At 40.7% G+C, this 21,455-nt stretch overlaps 1 protein-coding gene across 8 annotated transcripts in view; it reads right to left on the bottom strand.

Annotated features, from left to right (window-relative positions):
- The window catches only part of pbx3b (pre-B-cell leukemia homeobox 3b), a 78,199-nt gene that overhangs the window by 10,760 nt on the left and 45,984 nt on the right, over positions 1 to 21,455 (bottom strand). For 4 of the 8 annotated variants that reach the window (XM_077562047.1, XM_077562052.1, XM_077562048.1 and 1 more), the window contains exons 3-6: positions 6,147 to 6,388; positions 3,929 to 4,119; positions 1,752 to 1,887; positions 978 to 1,007 (exon numbers count right to left, since the gene is read on the bottom strand). In XM_077562047.1, coding sequence (XP_077418173.1) covers positions 978 to 1,007; positions 1,752 to 1,887; positions 3,929 to 4,119; positions 6,147 to 6,388 — 599 coding nt within the window. The remainder of the gene's footprint in view (positions 1 to 977; positions 1,008 to 1,751; positions 1,888 to 3,928; positions 4,120 to 6,146; positions 6,389 to 21,455) is intronic. The other 4 variants (XM_077562050.1, XM_077562051.1, XM_077562055.1 and 1 more) reach the window with 1 other exon arrangement.

Here is a 21,455-nt window from a genome sequence, read left to right as displayed (position 1 = left end):
CATTATTGTTAATTTTCAGATAATATATAATATCATCCTAAATTAAATATGCATTGTGGCAAACAATTTAAATGGCAACCTTACTAACATCAACGCAGGGTGTTTCGTCAGCAGTGATGTATTGAGCAAAGCTTCCGACTAATATTGGCATACCGCTCACGATGGATGGTTTTTACTTGATGAACTGTTTGAATAATCAACAAAGCCCGCAAAAAGAAATCAGGATTTTGATAAATGACTTAACTAAGCCTTCGGAGTAGCCACGGCGATTGGATTGTGAGCGTGTAAGGCTGTGGCGCTGTGAGGGATAACACACTTAGGGTGCACGAGGCATTAGGGTGAGCCTCGCATTTTGCTACTCACTTAAAATGAGCTAAAGCATTAAGAATAAGTCAATAGTAATGTCTGCTGTGGCCTCTGTTTGTCGAGGAGTGCGCCACTAATGGGGCCTGCGATGAGTTCAAGTGAATTTTTAAAGGCACTCTAATTCTTGCAAGGACTGATTTGTTCTCATGGGGACGGGCACAGCGGCCTCAGAAAAGAAACCCAAGTTCCACTGGTGGCCATTTCTTTAAGTGTTGTAGCGTGATTGTGTAAGAGAACAAAAGGTGGATATTCAGAACACCACACATCCTGTTGATGCCAAACAACAAACAAACAATGGTAAATGCAAAATAGCATGTGACACACACTGTAGTCTGTACACACAAAATATGATGAAAAAAATAGTGTGCTTGTAAAATATGAGCTGACCAAAATAGTCAATGGAAGTGTGCAATTTAAAGGTGGGATGTGAATTGTACTATTTTAAAAATGTCAATTATATTCAATCTTCTTCTTTGAATTAATAATAACATTAGCAATGATCCAGTTGTGTGAGAGGGAGGGGGTCTGTGCAGTGAAGTGGCTATTACATACATAAACAAAAGAGGTAACAAAGAAATGAAAACAGTGGATCAGGAGAAGTTATGACATACCTGAGATACTGTGATGGTGCTTCCCACCCCCTGAAGGCAAAAAAGAATGGGCTTTTACAGTATCTGACTCTTCATGACTACACTCAATATACCCCTTAACACTCCCCTCCCCACACAGAACAAAACACTGCAGATGAATCGTTATGTTATAGATTCATGTCTCTCTGATATTGTGCCTCATGAGGACGAGCATAGAACAATATAGCCTGTTTGTGTTAAGCGTCGAGATGGTAGTCAGCAGGAAATAACAGGGGAGTGTGCACGATAATAATTTAGATGTGGGTGGGGGTGGGGGGGTTAGGTGTGAGAGATATTGCCTTCTGGTTTACACCCAAAAAGGAGGCAAAGCTATCAAGCCTTGAAGTCACATTTTGTAAACTTGAAAAAAGATAGCAGTCTTAAAATATCATATTACAGTGTTTAATTTAACAGCGAGAATCTTGTTTTTCTTCCCAGTTTATGACCTAAGTGAGTGACAGGCAGGAAAGAGAGGACATGTAGTGGATGGGAATGAGTGTCGAGGGGCAGGTGGATGGCAGGGGAGAAGGCGTCGGGCCAGTTAAGGAAGGACAGCATAGTGCTTTGATTGAGGCCAAGATGATGGTCCTCGCCTCCCTGTGGCCCTGCTCAGGCTGCCTTGACTGAAGCATCATTAGGCAGTCACAATGTCAAGGTTAGCTGAGGACACTGTGTCTTGCTGGTGTAACCCACGGTAAGGGTCCCTCTAGGCTTCCCCGCTTCCCCACCAGCTAATGTTGGATGTGCGCTACCCACCTGGGAAACTGTGATACTGCACTTCTTGGCCAGCTCCTCTTTGGCCTCCTCGCTCGGGTAAGGGTTGCTGAGGTGCGAGTAGAAGTACTCGTTCAAAATTTCCGTCGCCTGCTTGCTGAAGTTTCTCCTTTTCCGCCTGAGTGGGGAGCAAAACGAGAGAAAGGCCGGGCGAGCCTATTAGTGCGACCAGCATTAACTCATCCATTTGGATCACACAAATTGCACAATCAATCTCGCACATAAATGGTGAAAATGATGAGGAATGGGCTCTAAGGGCCCTGAGGAGCAGGATACTGTACTGTGTCCTGTCCCGTCAAGACAGAGACCGCGCTCCGACCAACACACTGACAAGCAGCCACGCAAACAAATGCGCACACAGGCACAAAACACATACAATGTTTAATTTGGTCTGTTGGTCTCCAATTTCCAGTCCAAGCGTGTAATGTGCAGAGTTTAGCGCAGTGGTTGGGTGGGCTTCGTGACGGAGCGCAAAGCCCAGTCGGAGTGCATCTCGGTGCATTATAGAAATCACGGCATGCACAGTTGAGCATTGTTCCTTAAGTGCCACAGCCCCAGGGATCTCCAGCAGAAACAAGCAAACTCTAACTAGATCTGGGTCCGCTTCCCTCCCAAGGGCACTACTTATCACATTCTTGAGCATTTGCTTATTTGTTGCCGTGTTTACTGCGCCCAGCGCAGGCAGTGGGCAGCAAATGTGCTTCCGCTCGGCTTGTTTGGCCTAAACTTGTGTCGAGCCTCGCAAAATTGCACAATTCCATGCTCAACATTTGCTTTACACATGACCTGACCCTCAATTCACTTTGTTCTCAGGTGGGAGGGAATACAGTAATTGTCTGGAAAAATCATCATGCAAAATATTATTAAAATCATGCATCTCTGCTATAACAGACTGTTTTGACCAGAAAGTAGAAAGAATGACTTTGAATAAAAGGAAGGCAGGAAAATAGTAGATTTATTTTGGGAAAATTCAAAAACCTACAATGCATTAACTCAATCAAAGTGAAGTTTTGGGTATGTGTGTACTGTATGTGACACCAATTTTGTAGATTGCTAGATAATCAAACTAAGCTATTAATACAATTTTGGAGGTAAGTATTTGAATAGTCTTTTTTTTTTACCCCCCCCAAAAAATTTTCTCTTCAGTTCTAATGCATTTTCAGTCCATCTGAATTGTTTTGGGGCGAGCCACTGTGAGTTGTGCAACCTCACAAATCATGATTCAAACATTTTTATTTATTTTTTCTCTGGACAGTAGCTCAGAAAGTAATAATAGTTCAATTTTTTTTGTAGGATTTTCTACTATTTTTTTGTGAGGGAAAAAAAACTATGTATGTATGTATGTATGTACTAGGTATGGTATTATACTTGGGGCTTAAAAATATTTTTTTCACATTTAGACCAGGGGTAAGGTCCTCGAGAGCCACTGTCCTACCTGTCTGCCATGTCTCCCTCCACCAACACAGCTGATTTGATGAACAGTTATCAGGCTGTGTTGGAGGTGGAAGACATGAGGGACAGCAGCTCTTGAGGACCAGGGTTCCCTACCCATGGTTTAGATGTTTACCAATACCTAGGCAGGTACCAAACCTAGTACTCGTGCTAAGAGGTTGTAAAAAAAATAATAATAATACATAGAATCGCTGATTTCAAGTGCATTTTGTACACACCAGAACGCATTATGCTTCACATCCTGTAATTTAAAATACATCGTCTAAAAGCAGAAACAGCATTAAAAAAGTTTCAAAGCAAACTATAAAAAAATTGCTACTAATTGCATTTTACTACTACGTTTGCTAAGTTTGTCTCTAAAGATGGCAGCGAAACATGTCAGCCTCCTGTAAGGTGTGACGTGACTTATGTAATATAACTAGTGATTACTAGACCTACGATTATATTTAAAAAAATGTAAGTTGATGTGATGGAACATGTTTTTTGCATGCTATTGAAAATTAATAGTGGGTTTTAAAATGAATGAACATTGAAAAATGTATTCTAATAAAAATTTATTCTATACACTGTTACTTTAAATGTGATTTTGGGGTGATGTATAAAACACGTGTGTGTGTTACTCACAGCATTTTACGGTAAATGTAAGAACTGTTGCACAAAGGTTTGGGCATATGGGTCAAAGTGAAACTTGAATAACATGCACTGACCTGGCATCGAGGAATCTGGAGCGCAGGATCATGACAGCCTCGCAGGTGCTCTGTTTGAGTTGCATTTGGATGGAGCTGAACTTCCGGTGGATGATTCCCACCATGCGCTCGATCTCTTTGGGCGAGATGGGCCGCGTACGAGACTGTTCCCGCAGCAGGTTCATCACATGGGTAGTGAATTCGTTACACGCCTGTTGAGGTGAAACACAAAGGAAGCCAGTCAGTTTTGCAAATGTCACACTCGTGAGCTCTTTAGAACTCCAAAAAGCCCTTTGATCGCTGCTCCACAATTCTACACATTTTTCATATAGGAAATGAGTTCATTAGATGAAAAGCTCTTCTTGTTAAAAGCTTCAAGTGAGTACAGTGTTTATATATTACTTTGACATATTAGGTGAAGTCATGTATGAATATAAATGCCAATTTGCAATTTGGCTTCGGCCTAATGCAGAGTGAATTTAAACAGCTTTCCGTTAAATCAGTAATTCATACATGATTAATTAGAATAACCCATTTATGCAGTGCACACTTTAGCTCATTACTCTGAGTAAAATTCGTTAAGTATTTACATTTAGATAATTAAAACCTGGAAAGACCCCTAAGAAAGATGCATTCACTCCAGGCAAAGTGGTGCGTGCCCCTGTAAACCCACCTCCACTCACTAAGAGTAAATTAAGTCTAATTTACCTCTCTGGCTAGATGAAGCATTACTGCTACATCTTCTTCTATTTTATTTTTTTTTTAACCATAATGTTTCTGTGGTTAATGGAAGGATCAAAGCACCAGGTGAGATAATCATACTTTTGCCAGACAAAGTTCACTTACATTTACATATACAGTCATTCATTTTCTGTTTCTTGCTAATTAACATTGGAATGCATTTAGTGACCCATAGTGTCCAGATGGCCAATATTTACTAACAAGTCCTCTTTTTTTTTTCCTCAAGAAAATTAAACTGGCAGTCATTTCCGATAATATCAATCTATTTAATTACTAATTGTTAATTACCCAGGGAACGGCACTTTTACATCGCTAAAATCAATATGGCGCCATGTCTTGGTGTGGCGTCATGACAGAGCTGGAGAACAATTTGGTGCATTTGCGGACAAAGGAATGCAAAACTATTAGTTTGTTCACTTCGGTGCATGTGTTTGTTGCCCTGGTCCATGTTTACTTCAAAACTGGTATGGTTAACATTATTAGCAACATAAATAACAAAATAAATAAATAAATATATGCACAGAAAGAGAACTACCCTGACTAAAACCTTTATCTGACCAAAACAGTCCAGTTCATTGAGTCGATCGCTGCAAATCTTGCTGGTCCTTTCCGTTTTGCTCTCTTCAAATTTCTCGAGAAAATGAAGCTTCATGAAGCACTTTTTTAAATTTATTATTTTTATTTTATTTATCTTTTTACTCTTCTGCTCCTGGTTTGAAGATAGAGGATTGTGCAATAGAAATTGATTACATTTCAAGGAGTCAAAAAGTATCAGAAGTGCTGAATGAAGCTTCATTGCCCATCACTACCATCTACCTGAATCTGAATCTTGTGTCAGCACCTTGGTCAAGAGAACTTGTTGGAAATTACATTGATCGTGCTTCAAGCTGGGAGTCTTCCTGCTTTGAGGCACTGGTTCTAGTGCAGTGGTTCTTAACCTGGGTTTGATCGAACTCCTGGTGTTCGGTGCATCAGTCTCAGGGGTTCGGCAGAGGTCAAGAAACACACCCGACTCAAATGATTCATGTGGATACGCCCCGCTTGGCCATCATTGGCTGCAGGTGATTAAACTACATTGCTTGGCCTATCTGTACTGCAGGGAATTTGGTGCGCTCAGTAGTAGACTTGTGGCTGTTGTGATGGTACGTCGTGTGATTTATTTATTATTGTAATCCCTTCATACTAACTAAGAGGGGAAAAAAATGGAAGTGGTCGAACAAATATATGCAATATGAATTCACATGTAGAACGGAACATATGGTGTTCCACCAGGTTCAATTCTGGGGCTTCTTCTGTTTTCATTGTATCTAATATTGAGAAAATAGAATACAATTTCCTTTATATAGATATACAGTATATATATATATATATATATATATATATATATATATATATATATATATATATATATATATATATATATATATATATAACAGCAATTATTATCATCTTGATGCCAGGGAGATCTTAACCTCCAGACAATAGAGACCATTCTTACCTGTTCATATTTCTCCAGCTCCGTGTGGTAGATCTGTCTGATCTGAGTGAGCTTGGCTCTGTAGTCAGAATGTTCAATAGAATTGTCAGCTGCCCCGCCCGAGGCAGCGGCTGCAGCTGCGGCGGCTGCCGATCCGCCGCCCTTTTCTGGTCCCGCCACGCCCTCTGCCAGCAGCATGTTGTCTAAACGCATGAGCTGGGGGTCTGGCGGGTCCTCCTCCTGGGCGCCCCGGATGCTGAGCCCTGCAGCACACAGACAAGAGGAGAGAGGGACTCGGATGAAGCGATGCAGTGACATACATATAACAGACACTTCTTTAGGTACCCTACTGAGAGGTGCCCTTTAGGAGTAGCTGAACAATGCAACCAAAATATGGGAAAGGCTTGTTTTGCATGACAAATTACAGCTGCAATGATATTGGGGTGTTCTTGTTCCTATAATGTTGTGACAGAAGTAGCCCAAGCTGGAAAAGCAATTACAACCACTGTACACATAGATACATACTGCACATGTATGTACAGTACATTTGCATTTGAAGCTGATTAAAGCTGACTTAGCTGTTGAGAACAATTAAAAGTATAACGTCTACATAGTCTGTCCCAGTGTTTACCCGCAGGTATGTAGTCAGCGCTTTCTGAGAATGCAGTGTGTTGCTGTCGCCCATGTCTAAGCCTGTTCTTTTATTTACACACAGCAGTGCACACTGTGTACGGTGAGGTTGACATGACAGCAACATCCATAAACTGACAAATGCTCAATTGTGAAGTGGCACTCCTACTTTGTGAAGAGATCCTAAACAGAAAACTATAACTCCTGTGTCTCATTTTTGACACAGTGGATGTCAGGAACTTGGCAATATACCTGCTTGTTTTTTCCTAGTTTTTCTTTGTTTGCTATTAAGATTTGAAAGTGCAGCACTGATTTTGCAGCATTGATTTTTGTTGTTTTTTTGTAGGACAATGAGAGCCCGATAAATTTTATGTGAAGTGTTCGTTCATTAATTCTACTCATGCAATCAGACCCTGCTGTTCTCTGTCTCACCGGTCTGTCAGTAGGTTGTAATCACCCAGTAGATAGCATGCATGCACACCTGGACACACTGGCTGTGCAGCTTTGATGCCAGGCTTTATAATATAAAATTTAAACAACAAAATGAGTCAATATTAGGACTGGGTATCGATTCAGATGTCCAAAAACAATATGATTCAAGATTCACTTTGATTGATTTTGTATTCTGTTAAGGATTTCACGCAGTACCAATTTACAAGTTATATAAATATTTATATTTAAAATTTATATTATATCTACTTTTTAGGGCCTGGACACATGGCCTTCATCAGCAATGGAGATTCTGATTTTATGTAAACAATCTAGTCCCGAATAAACTTGAATGGCTAACTTATTGTACTTTTCCTGAAAAACTCGAAATATTAATATTATATTATATATTCACTTATCTCATTCAAACATATTGAGTTGTGGAAACCTACATTGGCCATTGACACAGCGTACCAACCCCACGAAAAATAACTTACTGTAAATAACTTAAGCTCCAGGAAAAGAAGAAAAAATATATAAAAGGATGTCGCATGTTGTACCCTGGCCAATGGGAGAACCAAGGATGTTGTTTTGTCCCATTATAAATCCATCTGCTTCGTGTGTACTAGCTGGTTTTAGCTATGTCCTCGCTAACGCTAAGATTGGTAATGTTACGCTTGTAGCTTCATCCTTGCTAATGGTATGCTCGCTAATGCTACGCTAGTTTGTTTCGTCAATATAAGAAAATACGTTTAAATTTCTGTGAATCGTAAATTTCAAGAAAACAGCAAGATACAAACTTTTAGGTCTTTAGATAAAATTCTATTTCACTTTATGTAAAATTCAATTTTCACATGAATTTATAGGAAAAAGATGCATCGAAAGGAATGATTTAAGGTTTTAATGAATCGATATCGGGCTATGAAAAGAAAAATTATTGTGATTCAATTAGTCAATTTTTTAAACCCAGTCTTAGTCAGTACTGTAACAGCATTTCATTTGATTAAAATTGGCTCAATAGTTGGTAAGTACAATGAGTGTCTACTCAAACATTCTGATGGCCACAGTTGTTTCACTCATTTCAATAATCCCTCTCACAATTCAAGGATTTTAAACAGCTCATTACAGCTACATTAAGATACAACTGGCCTCTGGATTCTAAATAAGAAGATTAATTATGTCAGCTGGCAAGCAAGCAATCAGAGACGGCTTTGACTGACTGGCTGACTGACCCTGTGTATCACTCACAGGAGTAAGCACTAGAAAGAGAACGTGTGTTTTAAATGTGTTTTTTTTTAAATAACCAAATCAAAAGTAAACAACAAACAAATAAAAATGAGTAACACCATCTGTAACCACTCCACCGCTGATTCCACGTTTTGTTGAGCTGCAATGTCAGTGAAAAACAAATTTGCCTCTATTTATGGATTGGCTGGCTTTGAGTCTTTGAGGTGTAATGGTGTGAGAGGAGTGGATGAATGTGGCTATTTGTGTTGGAGACATTGAGATGCGGGACAAGGCTCCATCAGGCTCGCACAGCCAAGCCAACCATGTGGACAATATGCCGCTTGCTCCACTAACCCTCGTCCACATCATACAGCATCTGCACAACTCTCACACCCAAAGCTCTCATTGTGAGGGGAACCGTTCCAGGTTATGCACACACAAAAATGGCACACGATTCAAATGTTGATATATTTCAGCATGCTCTAATAGCTGGTGGTTTGTCTGCCACTGTGGTTCATATTTTCCTAATTCAGTATTTACTCGCTCTCAGATTCAAGTCAAGCTCCCAGGCTGCACTTTTCCTTGCTGTTGCGTGTGGTTGTAGGTAGCTCGGCACGTTTTTCATGTCAGGTATATTAAATATAACTCTGGGACGCGGTGTACATTTCCACAGCAAACCCAGTTGTCACTTTTACTCTACTCACTCTGTGTCCAGGGGAAATGCAGCTGGGGGAATTTACAGGGCTTTTCAACTAAATGGACATAAATCACTAGTTTCATTCAAGCTAAATAATCACACACCATAAAGAGCTACTTGTCTCTCACCATATTTTACCACAAAGTCGGTGTGTGCAATAACGTGGCCATTCACAGCAAAGGAAAACAGAGCGCGACATTAGTAAGTGACATGTAATCCTGTTAGTCCGCTGACATGCGTAGTGGCCGTGACATTTTTATCATACGTGTCCATTTCTATTTGGGAAATCAGCAGGATAAAAATGATTACTCTGCTATCCCGTGAAGCCGACTGCCCCGCAGGAGTCCACCGACGGTGTATTTGAGCCACAATCAGCTCCGGCAGGTCATTCATAACACACACGTTTCAAAGGCTGATGTGTCTGTTTTCCATTGAAGTGAAGATTAGAAAAATATAGCGGGAAAATAGCAAAAATGAACGAATAACAACAGTGCAATGTGTGTCTCTGCATCTTTGTTGGAGAAGCTTATGTTTGCAGAATCACTGTCTCAACTCAGCATCATCACCCGGCTCTCTCCAAATAGACCCCAGCCAGATAATATCTTTAATTTGCTGTGTGGTTGACAAATCTCTATAGTAACTTGCAAAGCCATAGTCACTTTTTGAAATGCTGCTTGCCTGCACAAATCTTTATCCCATTTTTTTTTTGTCTGACGATATGGGTATTAAAACAAGTTTGGGTACCCGGGTTAATCCACCGCCACAGTCAAAGTGGGATTTATCTCAGTGCGAGGGAACTGCATGAGCCGTGTCACCTTGCTGCACCTCGTTTACCATTGCAACTTGAGAATGAAAAATCTATAATTGTTCTGGTTACTTCACCGAAGTCCAATGACAATGGCTCTTTTAATTACCAGAACTCATTTAATTATGTAAAAAGGAAAGAAAAAACTAAATTTGCCTCTTTTGTCAGTCAAACAATAAAGGTGGCGTATTTCCTCTCTGTGGATGAGACAAAGGGAGAAACTATGTTATCTCTCTATCACTATCTCTGTCAGTCAGTGGTGGTAAAACGGAGGATCAGAAGGAGTATGATGTCTCCAGCTAGTTCAATTTCAGAGTGGCAAAGTACTCGTTTTCCAATTGATTGGTTTATTTTTTTGGTGGTCTGCTCAATTCAAGATCAAACCAGCACAGGTCTGTGCTAGCTAACGTGCTTTATGCCAGTCTTTTGACATGTTTGAGCTCACACATTAAAATTTTCTATAAAACAGTTTTTAAATTATTAGCATTATGTACAATTTTTAGATGACCTAAGAATTAAATTGTATACATATGTGATTTTCATTCTTTCATTTTTAATAATGTAATAAATACGTGCCTTTTGGGTGTTTGTAAGGACATTCATCTAATGCTACGTCCAATTTCTGTTTATATCATACTTTTGCCACAGCAGGCAGTTTGCTGTAGTGGTCAAATTACATTTCATCACATTTTGAAATCTAAATAATCTTCATAAATTGCAATGGTCTAAAGTCTAGAGCTTTTCAAAGACCAGAAAGCTTGTTTTTATTGAGTACGATGGCCATTTTGACTTCTGACTTGAATGTGACGTAAGCCCAAAATGGTCCTTACGTAAACTTCACAAATCACTGTATTCAGTAATCAAATATGCCAAAATGCACAATATATACAAATTAATTCACATTAATATAAAACACATCATTAGACTAGTTACCATACTTGCCGAAACTAGTAACTAGCATAAACTGACATGACATTACACACAAGCATATGCTAAAATGTACAATAAACACTTGACACAGGCATTTTAAGGGATTAAACCGACCATTTGGCATCTAAACACAATAATCAACATGTGTGATCTGTTTTATGTCACGAATGAACACTGGCAGCAAAAGAACATGATTACCTCACTCGGCTCTAGACACGAGGGGCGTTCAATAACCGCTCACAGTGTAGGATATCTCAAACATAGACAGAAACTCAATCAATGAATTAAACGTCAACAACTCGTAATACTTATTAAACAATGTTGACTTTCTAACACATGGTTCTTTTTGTTTATACAGGTTTTGCAGTTTGATACAAGTAACGCATTTGCTTGACAATGTAGCTTTTAATCCCATATAACAAATTTTGTTGTGCGCATTTAGTCTCGTCCATCACTCCCTGCTTGAATCACTGACAGTGATCCAAGGGCTGCCTCAGGCCGCTTTGCTTTCCTCCCACTTCCCCTTCCCTTGTGCCGTCCGTTATTCTGTGGGCTTAGATGACCTTTGGCCCGCTGCTTGTTTACTCTCATCACTGAAGTGCGAGCAGGAGAGCCATAAAGGCAGAGCCCTGCTGGGTTAATGTGGCCTGCTCAGGAGGAAAGGGGCAGCGTCGGGGTCCTCCACCTCATTCTGCTGCAATGACTGCACCGTCAAACACCAGACAACATATGGGAAGATATACTGCTGCATGTAGATGTAGTCCAGATTTGTGGATTTATGGTCCCAAAAAAACGTTTTCACCGGTGTGCTGCCGTTTGATGACACACTATGCGATTGTGTCCACCACAGGACATCCTTTTCATTACAAGTAACCCTGACCTCATGTTGCTCTGCTCTCAGCCTGTGCCTTTAGTGCACAGCTCCAGCCACATATCGACACCCTGTTCATCTAATTGCATTGATCCGGAAAGGTCTCCCAAAGCTAACTAATCGAAACAGAATTTATTTTCTGTCAATATTTGCAAAGGTCATCTCTCTTAAAGGTGTGCAGTAGACAGTGCGAACAGGGGGGTGCCTGGGTAGGGGAGGAAGAGGAGGAGGAAGAAGGGCGAAGCTGTGGCATCTAGCCTGTAACTGGGTCTCGGCCAAGGTGAGCTTGAACTCCAGGTTGGCAGTCGGGATCCAAGGCTTCTAATCCACCGTGTTATTAAAACTGGCTGCCAAAGCAACACACTAGAGAATACAGAGAGCTTACAGTATTTATTTCACAAAGGGGCCAGTGTCACCACTGCCGTGTTCCACGTCTCCTTTGACTTCACATCATCGTCTTTGTTGAGACGCCTGGATCAGTGACTTCCAGCTCCAGAAGCTGGAAGCAGGATCAAATTACCACTGAAAATCTTTTGTTCTGTCAAATGAAACATAAGGATCCGCTTTCACTGATGTTCTGAAAAGACTTTTTTTTTTTTTTTTTTTGAAACCTTGGCCTACATCTACATGGCACAAAGAAACTGAGACTGCCTGCGGGCTCTCTATTGCATGTACAGTAATTAACATTCCATTAACACATTAATACACATTAACTATTCCCAATGTTAATGGCAGAGTAATTACCATACCTGATACCACACTGTAGGGAGGCAAAGCACATTAGCTACTTTGTGTGTCACTGTCTCGGCTGAGTGAGCTAAAATGGAGAGATTTGAAAATTGCTCATAGCCTTTGTCTACACCAGAAATAATATATTTATACAAACAATTGGGCAAACATTTAAAGAAAAATACTATGACTGACAATTGTTGTAACATTTGTCAAACCTGAAGCCATGTTGGATGACTGACAATCTCTGATCCACTTATAAAAGGTGTTTGATGGGGTTGAGGTCAGGACTCTGACATGTTCCCACCAACTGGATCAAAAAAAACAAATTTTAGTTAAAAAAAAATTATAATAAATTGGACCAACTCACTACTTGGGTAAACTTGACCCAGCTTTGGTGTTGTTTTGTAAATAAAATACAAATGTTTTTCTTTCTTTCTACAAAACAACCTAAAGTTGGGTCTACTTGACACAAGTAGCATGTCGGTCCAATATTTTAAACCAAAATTGGGTTATTTTTTAGCTTAAGTGTATGCACCCTTAAAGCTGCTGGGTCTAGAAGACCCCAATTTTTATTAAAAAAAATTAGACCGGCACGCTATTTGGGTGAATTTAACCCAGGTTTAGGTTGTTTTGGAGCAAAATAACTTTTTGTTGTTGTTGTTGTTATAAAACAACCCAAAAACTAAAGCTGTTTTGCTGTTGAGTGAAATAGACCCTAGCATTTTGGTCAAATTTTTAACCAAAATTGTTTTTTTTTCTTTACCATAAAAGTATGCACCCTCAAAACAACCTAAAGTTGGGTCAAATTGACCCAACTTTAGGTTGTTTTGTTTTAAAATAAACCAAGTGTAAACCAAAAAAATAAAAAAATCACAGGTTGAGGGGGAATACAATTTTGTTTAAAAATTAGACCAACACGCTTTGTGGGTTAATTCAACCCAAATTTCTGGGTTGTTTTATAAAGTAACCCTAAAACTTGTGATGTTTTTAAACAAAACAAACCAAAGCTGGGTCAAATTGACCCAAGTACTGTGTCGGTCCAATTTTTAAACAAAATTATTATTATTATTTTTTGACCTAGCAGTTTTAAGGGTGCATACGAAACGCATGCAAGCATGTCTTTGCAGACTTTACAGACCAATCCAGAGCCTTGCAATTGTCAAAAATGTCTTGAAAAGTTCACAAAATAAGATTCATGTGAACCCAAGTGACCTTACCCAAGCCCAATGAATTAATAATTAATTGAGAAGTGTGTCTCAATACTTGTGTACGCACAGTAGCGCACAGCTTTCAGAAGGCATCATAATGCACAACATAACGTTTAATAATCGATGGCTACATTTTGCGAGTTGGGTGGTTGCGGAGTCAAATGATTCAAGGAAGAACACCACCTAAACAGGGGAATCCCTGTCGAGAATGATGATGTATTTCTCGCCACAGTGAGTGATAAGCTAATCAGCTGTGCTGACAGTGAAATGTTAGAGCCGCTCAGTGCCAGAGCTGGGTCAAGACTTCCCCCGTCACACACCCACAGTATACAGAAAACAGGCAGCAACTGGAGTAGCGGTGGGCTGGGCTCGGATGATGAGTGACGAAAAACGGTCGTAAAAGACGATCTCTGTCAGGTCAGGTAGCCTTGATGATAATCCCCACCTTTAACCACCCAACAAATGTCTGCCGGAGTGGCGGAGGGTGGGCTAAGGTGCCACTCATGACCTCCGAGTAAAGACGTGGGGAGCTGGGGTGGGCACAGCACAGGGAACAACAACCCAAACGAATATCTTAAAGACATTTTGCAAAGCACACTAAAATTAATCACTGTCCTGCAGTGGCATTGACATTTGTGTGAAGTGACACCCTACATGACAAACTAGGATGTGAGGAGGGGGGTGGAGGGCTGCCGAAACAAGAGCCACTGTCACTCTCAGTGATCAGGCGTGCACGTGAGTGTGCGTGTGTGTTTATATTTGGACATGTGAGTGGCCGCTTTGTTTCCAGCTCTCGAAGACTCCATGTGGGCAAACGGCCAAGTGGTACAGTGATGGCTGACCAGACCCGTTGGTGGCGGCCGCACGCAGCGGTCGGGGAGTCTGGCCAAGTAAGTGGACAGGACCTTTGCTACAGATCACAAAACACACCGACCCACCAGGACTACGGTGCAGGACTTCAACATGGGGCTGACATGGTTCACAAGGTCTGCTTGTCACATGAATGAGCTGCAATCACCGAGATTTTGCATAGCAGAACTGAACATCAAGTGTGATGTACTCAAATGGATGGATGAATAGTCAGACATCTTGTATGACAACATTGAATTTCATCATGCTGTTATTTATTTGCTCACTTTTAAATTGCTTCATTTTATATTGTATATTTCATCTATTGATGGTCTTGAGCTGCTTTCCTCAAATTTCTGCAAAGGTAGACTGATTTGTTATTCAGACCCCAAGCAAATAATGCAAATGTGGCACTGAAAGCCACTTATGAAATACCCCAAGGCAACTAATCAGTCCTCCTCTCGTTCCAGCCTTTCTGTAGCCTCCTAATTAGAGGATGGAGATTGCATGAAACCAGGTCACACAGCAGGTCTTGTACACACAGATAAACATACAAGATTCGCAAGAAAAACTTTGTCCAGACACCAAGCCAAGATTTATTATTAATTATTTTAAATACGAGAAGTGGACAAAAAAGAATCCAATACATTTTACATTTACTTTCAAGATAAACGGCACTTTTGTCAGTGTTCTATCTTTTATTTTTGTGTGTCTGCATGCATACACATGTCGGCATGTGTTCGTGTGAAGGCTACATGGACGCATAAACAAAGAAACGGCATTGGTAGCATACAGCCAACCATGATCCACTGCCAGAGAGATTATTCTTTGCAATGGCATTCCTGCAAGAGAGTTGACAGTCCATCATTTAGATTTTGCAGTGTATTCACGAAAAGGCTGCATTGCCCGAAGCAGAAGGAGCTGCTCTTTCCCCCAGTGTCTTTTGTAGGAACGAATTCAGCTCTAAATTGTAAAGCCCGAATCCTTTGCAAGGCATGCTGGCGTGTTAAGGACTCTGCTGTGAGGCAACCGAGGTTACGACTGAGCTTGATTCTCAGGGAGAACTGCTAAAGCTCACAAAAACACATCCACTTCTTGTGTCTCAGGCTGCACGCACCTTCACAACAGACTTGTTTCGGGAATCATCCGGAGCCTGATGTTGCAGGTTACAACTAGGTCTGCAGAGTGCAGTGCGAGGAGTGGGTGGGCAGATCAGGTCCGGGCCAACAACAGCATGTGACAGAAGCAGGCCAAAGAGGATGCTGAGACACGCACAGACTTAACAGGCAGCCGGCCTGCCATCCACTCTTTTTCAGCTCGCCTTAAACTCAACACATCACTTCACATTCATTGCAAGTGTCTCTCTGATGGACAAAATAGAGTTTGGGATTACCATAAGAAGGAAGTGGAGCAAGATTCAAAACAAATAAAAAGCTGTTTTCATCTAGATAGGATAACCAAAACATTTTAGAGCACTTAGAAGTGCAATGACTTGTACACCGCTGCAACCAAAACAGTAAACATTTTAATAAACCTTTAAAAAAAACATTTTAATCTACAAATCAATTACTCTGCCAAATAAAACAAATGATTTATGTTGTATTTTCTTCTAAACAAAAAATGTGATGCGGTTATTGTATTAGTTTTTTTTTCTTTCCTTTTTTCCTGGAAAAAAAATATTCCAGAAAAAAAATATTGTATTAGTTCTTATTGGCCTGCATGTCTCCACTGGTTGGCATGGCTCAGTGGGAGAATGTCCGTCTTCCAGCCGTGAGGTTGTGGGTTTGATCCTCACCACTGGAGACTGTGTCGAAGTGTCCTTGAGCAAGATCCTGAACCCCAATTTACTCCTAATGGATGGGGTAGTAACGTATGGTGTAGTTTAAAAAAGCGCTATATAAAAAGCAGTCCATTTACCAGCCAAATATCGGTTATCCGCTTTCTTGACTAAAAACATTCTGTATCAATCTTGGGGGGAAAAAAACTCAGCACATATTGCCAGAATTCTATTTTACTATGTAACGAGTTAGACCGGAAGTGGGGCCATTGACTGCGACTTGCTCTTCACGTTATCCAAGATGAACTGCACAGTCCCCCTCATGTCACCCCTTGTCATCTGTACCCAATCCCCCTCTGCATCAAATCCCCTGCTTGGACTTCAGTGGAGCAGAGATGAGGCGCCGCTGAAGCAACACAACAGCTCCCGTTGCGTCTCAGCACGAGGTGAAGGGGGGGCTGGAGGGGGGTAGAGCACGGAGCCCGTGCCCATAATTACAATAATTAACAGTTGCAGATTTAATTGGATGGGAAGGCATTAACAGGGCGAACACTGTGGACGTGCTTGCAGGGGGAACCTCTGCTGCAAGATGCCTTTGTCTTCCCGGGCACCTAATGGCGCTTTGACTGCGGTTGGCAAGTGCTGACACGACACAACACAACCTAGTGGAGGGTTCAGATGGCAGGGCTTGTCAGGACTCAGATTGGAGGTAGATAATTAGGTGACAGGTTAATGAGAACGCCAGCGCTTGATGCCATTTGGTTACTGTATGTCGGCAATTAATGACTTTGTTTTTATGTTTTTATTGTTCACTTGAGTGGAAAACAATAAATTATTCACCAGATGCCTGAGTTCTGTTTCAGTGGCATAGAAACTTAATACAGGTTTGTTTGACTGTGTTGGATCTGTAATGCTTTTATTGTGTCGTAACGCCAGACCAGTTCTTAACCTTATTGGAGGTACTGAACCCCACGAGTTTTATTTGCACATTCACCGAACCCTTTATTGAAAAATAAAATATTATTTATTTATTTATTTATTTTCAAATTCAACACATAGGTTTGGGTTTATTGGTGAATGAAATAAACAGGAAGAGTAGCCTTTTCATGAAATCTGTCTCTCTTCACCTTTATTTCAGAAAGTGTTGTGTTCTTTTATTCCCCTTTCCCCTTCTATATGCAGCTTAAACCCCTTCGGACCCATAGATGATTGCAGTAGACATGACATATTTGCGTGTCTAAAACAATAAAATGCATAGTTCATGTCAACACTTCTGGTTCATGATTGGATCCTAGCTAACCAATCACAATTGCAAGTTGATTTGCATGATGTTTATGATAAAACATATAAGCTTGGTAAGTTTACAACACGTTACAGCTATACTATCCTGGCGTCCACTAAAACAAATACAAACAAATGAATATAAAAAATATATAAAAAATCCATGTTGTTACTATGTGGGATAAAAGTCAAAATCACAACAAAAAATGCCCAGCAAAGAAAATTCAGGTCTGAAGGGGTTAAGGAAGTGTTCCTTTAGTTTTGCAAGTTAGCTAGTTGGGCTGGACTAGAATTGCTCGATTTGACATTGCAAATGATGTGGCTAGGATGCTGGACTCCCATCACTCAACTCAACTCTATAGCTAAAAAGTACTTTAAAACAACTACCACTGTTTTCTTAAGAAAACCAGGGGCAGCATGTACAATGGAAAAAGCAGAGGCCCAGATTTGAACCCTGTGGAACGCCATGTTTTTATTTTTCATTTATTTATTCAACAGGGACAATACAATCAGACATACGTAGATACTAATCTAAGCAAAGCTTGCAGCTGATGTTGAGCATACAGAGTTTAGCAAATGCTAATTTACAATCCCTGTCCCTGTCATGTGAAATCATATTTGACATATTCGTCCGACCACTTTCTTATTTATTTACTTATTTAGAATAGAATAGAATTAGCAACGTACCATCACAACAGTCACTAGTCGACTACTGAGCACACCAAATTCCCTGCAGTCCGGATTGGTCAAGCAATATGACGTGATCACCCGCAGCCAATGATGGCCAAATCACCACAAATTATATGAGTTGAGTGTGTATTTTGCCCTCCACTAAACCCCTGGGATTCGATCAAACCCAGGTCAAGATTCACTGCTACAGATTGAAAATTGAGGTCTAATAATCCCAATTTGGATCAATATAAGAAAAAAATAATAATATCTTGGATCCAACCCACCATGGGTTCTTTCTGAGCCCAACCAATTTTGTGGCATTTAAAAAAAATATGAAATAATACTATAATAACATATGATTAATGTCATTAATTACCTGGATCAAATTTTTAATTTTAATAAATCTGAAAAGGGGTGTTCTGACATACAACATTTTTTGTTGATATGTTGAATTTCAGCGAGTGTCCTCACAAAGGGTTAATGCAGTAGGAGTTAGCAAAATGTAATCTCAGTTGGCTCATGGTGATCACACTGCATGACCTTTTCAGAGTGTATTGCCTCATGTCAAGCTCTGAAGATGTCAAGCTCAAGTGAAGTTGGAGGTCAGCAACAGGACATGGTAACCATGAAAATACACCAGAAAAAGGAAACCAAGCCCTGTGGCTTTAAGTGTTCGGGTAATTCAGTGTATTATGTTTCATAATGTTTTTGTGAAATTCCATAACACAACCCCCTCAGAAAAAAAATGTTCTGCTTTCGTTGTAGGAATTGATAGGCAATGAACCCACTGAGAGGTCTTCAGACATCAGCCCAAGCACTCAACACCTCCTACTTTGTAGTGAGTTGTACCTTGCCTGTGGTGGCCAATTAAAGTGCTATGAGATAAATGGGAAGCCACAACTTTGGTGTCCATCTTTTTAATAAGCTTTGGTTAAGAAGACATCTCCGTGAAAGGGTTCAATATCTTCACAGTGTGAGAGAAAAGAGGTTTATTCTAAAATGAAATGCCATGTAAATACAACTGGAGGTTTAGGCCGGGTGGGGGATCACAGCGTTGGCTGTGACTTTGGTGTTGCCATTCATTATCTCCTACTGCAGTTGTGCAGATTAGTCAACGAAAGATGATTTTTAGAGCCTCGTGAAATCAAAGCTTTATACCACTGAATCAGCGTTCGCGCAAACAGAAAAGTGTTCTTCTTTTGTCACTGTGGTAAAAATAAAAAAAATCTCACTGTATAAAGCAGTGAAAACAAACTGCTGTTTATGTTCCAATTTAAATCACGCAAGCTGTTTAATTACATGCAAAATGAAAAATCCTTCAAGGTTGGCAATGCACGGCAGTAAGAAGGGCAATCGTATAGTGTAACAATATCTCGAACGGTGCACAGGGCAATAAACTGCATGAGTGTGTATGAATGTAAGAGAGGTGGAACTGGAGCATATATCTAAGCGGGCCAACGGAAGTGCTCCTTTATAAGTGTGTGTAACTCAGTCAGGAATAATGTAAATGTCTGGAGAGTCTTAAGAGCGAGCAGGCCCGTTTAAAAGCACCCTGTTTCAGCCTAGTAAAACAAGTCAATAAATACAGCGGAGAAGCCGCTGCTGTCTTGTGCTCTCTCCTGAATGAAAACAGAGGTGAACCGCTTCTTTTCACTCTGGCATCAGAGCTTGACAGCAGCATTAATGTGCGCTCATACATTCTGACTATCGCTCGTCACAAGCTATTTCTGTCAGCATTACACTCAAGTGCATTTTAGATGCAAAACAAGCGCACCTCGGAAGGTGAATTTATGACTTGTTGCGGTCAGCTGCTGAATGCTTCATATGACCACGCTTGTGATGTTTATACAGGACCCCTCCTGCTCACTCGCTTCATCGGTTTGTCTTTTGGTTGATTCTCACAAGCAGAACAAACACAGATGGATTACGCAGCGAACCCTCGGTAGGCCGGCAGTTAGCAGCTTCTTTCTGCCTGCGCTCCAAATGGGAAGCCGATGACACAGACTGAGGCTAAATGGAAACACCATTAGGAAGGCAAACACTTCACCGTGATAACTTGTACCTGATTACCACGGGAAAGCACAGGCTTGGTTCCCGTTTTTTCTCTTTTACTATGTCAACACTTTGGGAAAGCAAATATTTCACAGACTACTCCCCCTGCTCTTTAATCCATATGCTGCATTCTGTTTGACACCAAAGACTCTGCATGGGTTTGCGGACAAGGAAGAGCTCGTCTCCATGCTTGGGATCTGTATTACACAATGAATACACAGAGGTCACACGCCATATCACACCAGGGCCAGCGCCAATCCTTTATTAAATTACCTAGCTATCTTATTTTCTGTCAGCACATTGATAGGGGGGTTATCTTTTTCATTTATGCAGCGGATTTTCGGGGGATTATGCATTAAAGATTAAGGGTGTGTATTCCCGATATCTCAGCGCAACAAAACGCAATATGTGAGGAAATACATGGCTGATGTGTGTGCAGAAAGGGCGGCAGTAGCAAACAAATCTTCAGCAGCGAGAGCAGGACAGGGTTTATTCTCCTCAGACAATACAAGCTGTGACTATGCCGAATGTTTCCCACCTAAAATACTGTGGTAAGCAATACAAATCCCTCGGACAAAATGAAATGTATTAAACATGTGGATTTCATAAATCTCCCTTCCCTCTGTCTGCAGGTCAGAGGTATATTCACTGTAGAGCTCAGCAGGCACATTGTTACTTGGAGCCGCAAGTGCTCCGAGTGGCTTCTAAATGAATGTCAGCAAAAGCTGCATGTGTATGGATCTTCACGGCAACACAATTCAAATCATTTACCCCTGCTACTTTAAAAGAGTATTACAGCGGCGGAGCGATTTAAAAGTCTGCTGGTGAAATATAACAGCTGGAACACTGAGCTTGATAGGAAACAGGATCTACAAAATTGATATATATACTTCTGAGGTCACCAATTCTATACACATTACTTCTCTCGGCTCATACTATACACTGCCAACAGTGGCAACAAATACAGTACCATGTACATATTTAAAAGTGATGAACACTGTTCACGTGAAAGTGGTGTTAAGACCCAAACACAGACAAGGCACAGGAGTTGGGAAACAGAGTCGTATACAAAAATAAAAAAGTAACAATATAGAGCAGGGCTGGATTCAGTTTGACGCTTGTAAGCAACCTCAAAAACGTGGAAGAAAGCTTGCAAGAAGAGCAGGGGTA

This window comes from Vanacampus margaritifer, chromosome 3 (genome assembly GCF_051991255.1).
Source record: "Vanacampus margaritifer isolate UIUO_Vmar chromosome 3, RoL_Vmar_1.0, whole genome shotgun sequence".
NCBI lineage: Eukaryota > Metazoa > Chordata > Actinopteri > Syngnathiformes > Syngnathidae > Vanacampus > Vanacampus margaritifer.
Note: the sequence above shows the minus strand (reverse complement) of the source record. Positions and strands in the feature narration are given on the sequence as shown.